This window comes from Helobdella robusta, assembly GCF_000326865.2.
Source record: "Helobdella robusta unplaced genomic scaffold HELROscaffold_1, whole genome shotgun sequence".
NCBI lineage: Eukaryota > Metazoa > Annelida > Clitellata > Rhynchobdellida > Glossiphoniidae > Helobdella > Helobdella robusta.
Window position 1 is genome coordinate 10,215,588 of NW_008703570.1, and position 7,500 is coordinate 10,223,087.

General features: G+C 40.0%; 1 protein-coding gene across 1 annotated transcript in view; it reads left to right on the forward strand.

The window, feature by feature from the left end:
- HELRODRAFT_105598 (hypothetical protein) overlaps positions 1–7,500 on the forward strand; it is a 12,404-nt gene that overhangs the window by 68 nt on the left and 4,836 nt on the right. The window contains exons 1-17 of the mRNA XM_009011347.1: positions 1–70; positions 484–516; positions 675–831; positions 1,138–1,248; positions 1,719–1,822; positions 2,126–2,234; positions 3,108–3,205; positions 3,678–3,776; positions 4,072–4,222; positions 4,358–4,517; positions 4,784–4,952; positions 5,457–5,565; positions 5,763–5,892; positions 6,120–6,397; positions 6,700–6,759; positions 7,035–7,117; positions 7,377–7,487. The exon at positions 1–70 is cut by the window's left edge and continues 68 nt beyond it. Of these exons, the coding sequence (XP_009009595.1) occupies positions 1–70; positions 484–516; positions 675–831; positions 1,138–1,248; positions 1,719–1,822; positions 2,126–2,234; positions 3,108–3,205; positions 3,678–3,776; positions 4,072–4,222; positions 4,358–4,517; positions 4,784–4,952; positions 5,457–5,565; positions 5,763–5,892; positions 6,120–6,397; positions 6,700–6,759; positions 7,035–7,117; positions 7,377–7,487 (2,032 nt within the window). The remainder of the gene's footprint in view (positions 71–483; positions 517–674; positions 832–1,137; positions 1,249–1,718; positions 1,823–2,125; positions 2,235–3,107; positions 3,206–3,677; positions 3,777–4,071; positions 4,223–4,357; positions 4,518–4,783; positions 4,953–5,456; positions 5,566–5,762; positions 5,893–6,119; positions 6,398–6,699; positions 6,760–7,034; positions 7,118–7,376; positions 7,488–7,500) is intronic.

Genomic DNA, 7,500 nt, shown 5'->3' on the forward strand with positions numbered 1-7,500 from the left:
GGGACTCTTCAGAGATTTCGAAGTCCTCCTCTGCTTTGTCGTTGCCAGCTCTCAATACTCACTCATCAAGGTTCGTCGCTGGTCTATCGCTGCTGTCCTTGAATACTAGTAAATAGATAAATATATATATATAAATGTTGTTGTTGTTGCCAGTGTTGTTGCTGATATGGTCATTGTAGTTGCTGTTGTTGGCGGCGTTATTGTCGTTGATGTTGTCGTTGCAGTTACTGAGCCGTTGTTGTTGCGATTGTGGTTTTTGTTGTTGTTTGGATGGCGATGTCGTTCATCAAGTTTGTGAGTTTTGTGGCTGCTGTGTGTTGTTGTGGATGTGATTGTTACTGGTGGCGTCTTAACAGATTAATATCGTATAAATGATGATGATAAATAATAATAATAATAATGAGAATAATAATAATGGGAATGACAATGATGATTATATCACCAGTAAATAAATAAATAATAAAAGTATTTTTATAACTCTAGAGTGTTCAGCCGGATGCAGCTTCACCAATGCACGTATGTTGTTGTTGTTGATGATGATGATGATCATTATTAATGTGATGATGGTAATGATCATTATTATTGTGATGATGGTGATGGTTGCATTTCTAATATTATATCACCTCTATTATCTCAATATCGGTAGTGAGTAACTATTATCGCTACCACACCAGGGCCACAACCACATAATCGCCTTCAGTCGTCCCATATACTTCGTCCTCTGCTCCACATCTCTCATCATTCTACACTCCCTTTCATCACTATCTCCCTCCTTCATCAACCAACATCATCACCATGTTCTTCATCGTCGTCATGACGAGTACTCTGCTGGTGTTGGTGGGGGTGGTGATACAAGTGGTGGTGGTGGTGGGGATGATTACGGAGAGGTAGTTTTTTACGGGTTGAGGGTGAACATATTTGGCGCCCTGTCTTCTCTATTCGAGCTCTTCTGGTGTAAGTTATCGTTTATTTTTTATGCTTTTTTGTTTTAGCAATGTTTGTTTGCTTTTTATTAAAAAAAATTTCCATCTACTCATTCAATTTTTTTTCCTTTAGAGAAATTTTTATTGATTCATCATCCATCCATTTATCCATCCATCCATCCATCCATTCATCTATCCACCCATCTATCCACAGACCTTACCATCTGCCTGCCCCTCATCTTCGTATTTGGCCTTCTTCCCCAGATCAACACCTTCCTCCTCTACATCTTCGAACAAGTGGAGATACATATCTTCGGGGGAACTGGTTAGTTGGATTCCGATGGCTCATTGATTGGATGGTTAACTGATTGAATGATTGAATGAACGGTTGATCAGATGAATGGATGGATGGTTGGATGGTTGATTGATTGAATGTTTGGTTGATTGATAGACGTCACTTATTTGGTTTTACATGGTTTGCCTTTAACGAGTTTATTTTTTCAGTTTTGTTTCATCTGTTGAATTTCATATTGAATGTTTGTTTTTATTTAGATGGAATTTTTAGTGACATCAAAATAGGTTTTTCGTTGCTTCATAAAAATTTTTAAAAAATTGTTTTTTTGAATTTAAAGGTTTGAAAATAATTTGCCTGCCTAACTTATGATCACTTAATCTTTTAATCAATCGCTCAACCAATGAACCAACCAATCATTTTAATCAACCAATCATTTTAATCAACCAGCCAATATGGTGATCAATCAAACAATCAACCAACCAATCATTTCAACCACACAGCTCTGACCAGCCTCACGGGAGCATTCTTCAGTATGACGAGAAACATCATCTGCCTATCAATCCTCTATGCTTTTTGTCTCGGCTCTTTATGGGTTAGTTGGTTGGTTGGTTGGCTATGGCTAGCTTTCTGCCTGGCTGGTTGGTTGGTTGGTTGGTTAGTTGGTTGATGGATAGATTGATAAATTGCCTAGGTGTTAATTTTATTTTTTTGTATTGTTGACCGTCTTAACCATTGGTTTACTAGTTAAACGATAAGTTATTTATTTAATAAACTGAAGAAATAGTCCAATCAACTAACCAATCAATCAATCACTTAACCAATCAATCAATCAGTCAACCAACCAATCAACCAATCAATCAACCAACCAATCACATACTTGAAGGAATCAACGAATGAGTTATTTGAGCCGAACACCGTGCAGCACCTCTTGTTTTCCATCTTTTGTGGAGTGCTCGTCTCCATCGCCTACCACCTCAGCAGATACACCAACAACCCCATCGTCATGTTGTTAGTTGGTGGGGGTTGTAGTGGTGATGGTGTTGGCAATGATGTGGACGGTGATGGTAACGATGTGATGGTGATGATGTGATAGTGATGATGACGTTGTTATCTGTGCTGCATCTTCTGAGACTACGGAACCGACTTCCTATTTTTATTCCGGTTCTATCATCATTTCAACGTACATCGTTTGTTTGTTTTCTTGTTTGCTTCTTTGTTTGCTTGTTCGTTTGTTCGTCTTTTTGTTATAATTAGCATTGTTCGTACATTTGTTGTACAAATTTTTCGTCTGTTGTTTTTTATCCTTGTTATTTGTTTTGAGTTTTTATCCTAAGCTGGCGATTGATCTATTTAAAACTCGTTTTTTGGTCCCATTTTATGAATAAATTAATAAATTAATTAAATTACGAATAAATAATTTAAATTCAATTTTTTTCAAAATCTTCCATTTTTCACTTGTGTCTCTTTTCTATCTAACTCGTACGTTTTTCCATTGGACGAATAGATAGATAGATGGATAGATGAATGAATGATTGGCTGGATAGTTAGATAGATGGTTGGTTGAATAATTGATTAGATGGATGGATAGATGAATGAATGATTCACTGTATAGTTGGATAGATGGTTGGTTGAATAATTGATTGAATGGATGGATAGACGAATGAATGATTGGCTGGATAGATGGTTGGTTGAATGATTGGATGGATGGATTTGGGTTATAGTGATGATGGTTACCAATAGTAACAATGGTGAAAAATGGTAATAATGTAATAACCAATAATATAAAAACAGCCGATTAGCCAAAAGCCTTTTCAAACGGAAGAAGAAGAGGACTGGTAGCGTTGATGATGATGAAGAAGATGAGGTGGGTGGTGGTGGGAGGAGTAGAGGAAGTGATGGTGGTAGTAGTAGCGGTGTCGGTGGCAGTGGAGGTAGCGACAAGTCAGCCTCGACGGATCCGCTCACTCAACAATTGGAAAAATCAGTGGTGGGTTCGATGGGTGGATGGATGGATGTAGGAATGAATGAATGGATTAATGAATGAATGGATGGAGGAATGAATGCATGAATTAATAAATGAATTATTGAATGGATGAATGGATAAATGAATAGATGGATGAATAGATGGATGAATAGATATTTAATAATAAAATAATAAAAAGTTAATGAACAATTTGTTGAAATATTGAAAATCATGATTTTTTTTGATAAATGAATAAATTCTTTAAATATTAGTATACTGCTTATTTATTTATCTATTTTGCTCATTTCTACGCTTTTCTATTTGGTTTATCTTTTGTCATTCTATCCATTCATTCTTTCATTTTTCTTCATCCGTCCATCCATCCGTTCATCTGTTTTGTTTATCCGTCATCAATTTGTCTATTCATTCTTTCATTTTCTCATCCATTCATCTTTCCCTTCATCAACCTACCACTCATGCTCCCACTTCACAACAGTCCGACAGACTGTACTCGGACATCATCACCTGCCTCTTCACGGCCATCATCGTCTTCGCTGTCACCAAGAGTACTGCCTTCACGAGTCCCGCTCTGCAGGTAGGTGGCTCCTTTGTCTGTCTGACTGTCTGTCTGTCTGGCTGGCTGGCTGGGAGTTCAGCATGTGGATGTGTGGGGTGAATTTGTATGGATGTTTGGGAGGTATCAGTATCACAATGGATATTTTTATAGAGGAAATTGTTGGAGAATTCGTTCTCCTGAGTATGAGGTTGTGTCGTTTTGACTTTGATTGGCGTGCGTGCGTGTGCATGTATTTCGTTATCTTCGCCATCCTTCTATGGCGTTTTGTTTCCAGTTAAGAACATCACACCGACCACCATTCATCTCCCTGCAGCCTTTTTTGCTCGACCTTCTCATCTACACCACCTCCGTCATCGGCTTCATCTTGCACTACATCCTCCCCCAACTGAGGCTGGAGACTCCCTGGATGTGCCTCTCACATCCCATACTCAAGTCCCCGGAGAGAAATTTATTTGAGGTTAAAGGTTAGTCTATCTTGGTTGGTTGGATGGATTGATCGATGGACAGATGGATGAATGGATGGATTGGTCAGCTAGTTGCATGGTTATTTCTCTGTCGCCATTGGTTAATGTTTTTTGAAATGATACCTAATTGGTCAGGACCCTCACGCGTCATGCCGTACGAGAAGTTCTACCTGTGGATGTGTTTCGTGGAGAGGAACATCTTCCTGCCCGCCACCCTGCTCAACGCCCTCAACATTTCCGTCTGCTCCATGGTGGATGCTGGTGGTGATAGTGGTGGTGCTGGTGTCAATATTTTGTTAGTTACTCTCAATATTTGTCAATCAATATTTTTTAGTTTTATTTTTTTTTTCAAATTTTATGAGCTGTCCTTTCGTCACCTTTGTAGTAATAATAATTCCTCACCAACTGACACCTTCCTAATTGTCACTTATTCTTCTTGATCATCGTCGTTTTTAAATTCACCACCACCATCATCATCACCGTCACCACCCTTCACCCCTAACCCTTCACCCCTAACCCTTCACCACCATCACCGCCATCACCGGCGTGCAGTTTGAACAGCTTGGTCATCAGCGTGTGTGGTCTAAAGATGTTCCGATCGTCATTCAACCACGCCTCATCCCAGTTCTACACCATATTCATCACCAAGCTACTCTTCAGCTATGATTACGCTCACTATTCTCGAACATTCCTCGTCGATTATTTTGTGGTCTCGATTCTTCTTTACAAAGTAATGGTGATGATGATTTGATGGCGATGATGATGATGATGATGATGATGATAATGACGACGTCGATGATGATGGCGATGATGAAAATTTTTTTCGTCGTTGAATTTTCAGCAGTTAATGATCATCAATTGTTTGCTTAATCGTGCATTCAGTCTTTCATTTTTTTTTCATTCATTTAATCATTCATACATTCATCGTACATCAAATTCTTATCACTGTTGTTACTCTTACTCATCTATTTCTCCTTTTCTTTTTTTCTCTCTCTCTTTCTTTCTCTCTTTTTTTTTTCTTTTTTCCTTTTTTTCTTTTTCTCTCATATACATACACACATCAAAATTGTCAGATACCATAATATTAGTTCATTCATTCATTTTTACTCATTTCGGAAAACTCTCGCTTGATCATTATTACTTTTCACTCATTCACTCACTCACTCACACACTCATTCATTCACTCATCTATCCATTCATCCATTCATCCTTCCACTCACACATTTCCTCTCAGATACGGGAGCTGATGATGAAGTTGAAGTTCATAATGACGTACATAGCACCCTGGCAGATCACTTGGGGTTCCGCTTTCCATGCATTCGCACAACCCTTTTCCATACCTCGTTCGTTTTTCTCTCTATCAATCATCATTCTTTCTTCCGTCGTTCTATCATTCTTATTACCTCATTTCTATTTATTCCCACCGCCAGTCAGCCTAATTAGATTATCATTATCATCAGTGGCGTTATAAAGTAAAATTTCTACTCAACACCACACACACGCACACCAACACACACCACACACACACGCATACACACAGACTCGGGTCTGATGTTCTTACAAACCCTTCTTTCATCCATCACCTCCTCTCCTGTCAGTCCATTTTTTGGCAGCACCATCTTCCTCATCTCATACCCCAGACCAATCAAGTTCTGGGAGAAAGATTACAAGTTGGTGTAGTGGTTTTTGGTGGTTATTGTAGAGTTGTTGTTGTTGTTATTCTGGATTTGTTGTTATTGTTGTTATAATTGTTGTTGGGGTTGGGGTTAATCTTTGAAATACATTCATTACCTAGTCATTTTTTCCATCCCACTAACCACCACCCAATTGACTGACCAGCCACCATCCCCTCACCATCCATCGTGCAATCACCCACCATCCAACCAATGAACGACAGCACGAAACGCCTGGACAACACGAACACGCGGCTGGCACTTCAAATCGACGCTGCAGGTGTGAAATCTGACGACGACAACCTGAACTCCATCTTCTACGAGCACCTCACACGCTCCCTGCAGCGCTCCCTGGCGGGGGACGTGGCCCTCGGCAGGTGGGGTGAGGTGCGGCAGGGAGATTGTTACGTCATGGCGTCTGACTACCTCAATGCTCTAGTCCATGTTGTAGAGAAGGGCAATGGATTTCTGACCTTTCAACTTCGTGGATTGGAGTTCAGAGGTTGATGCTTATGCTTTTTTACAATATTATGCTGCTCTGTCAAACGTCAATCTGCCGACATGTCACCCCTTTCCTTACTTATCTGCAGTTGAAGTGATGCAGCGACATCCACACTGCACGCACGCACGCACACGACGTGTGCCGGTCTGAAGTAGAGAGCATTCGAACCCAGTCAGCGCTCAACAACCACGCAACTAACCCTACCTTCTCAGCTAACCATCCAACTGTGACGTTGATGATAACAACGCTGATGGTGATGATGATGGTGATGATGATGATGATGATGACGATGATGATGACAGGAACCTACTGCCAGCAGCGTGAGGTGGAGGCGATATCGGAAGATGTTGGAAGTAACGCAGGTGATGGGGTGGTGATGGGGTGGTGATGAAAATTGGAAAGATGGGATGATGATTGTTATGATGATGTAGATCGAGCGTTGATGGTGATAATGATAGCAAACGACGATGGTGGTGGAAAATTTTTATGTGACGGGCGGATAAGATGATCAAGCCAGTTATTTAAGAGTCGTTAATTGTGATAATGACAACAATGAAGATGGCGGTGATGCAGGTGATAGTGACTATGGTGATATATTCTTGATGATTGAATGATGATGACACTGATGAACTGCCAGGTTTCTGCTGCTGCAAACCTGGCCACCTTCCACATTTCCTGTCCGTCAACGCTTCATTTGGTCAGAGGTGGCTGGCTTGGCAGGTTGGTCATCTTCCTCATCATCTATTTTATCATCATTTCCATCATCTTCCTCTTCATCATCTTTTTTTATCATCGGCATCACATTTTTCATGATCATTAGCATAATTTTTTGTCGTCATTTTCATTGTTTCCTCGCGCGTATATTTGCTCATGATAATTTTAATACATTTTAATGATACGCAAACATGAACACAACACACACCACCGCAAAACCATCATCAAAACTACTACCACCATCACCACCATCAACAACACAAAGGTAATAGCTGGAATGTATGTGTTGGAGGGCTACAGTGTGTCCGACAACAGTGCTGCCACCATGCTACATGCCTTTGATTTCAAGAAGATGTTCATCACCTATTATGTTAAAGTTCGTCTGTGTT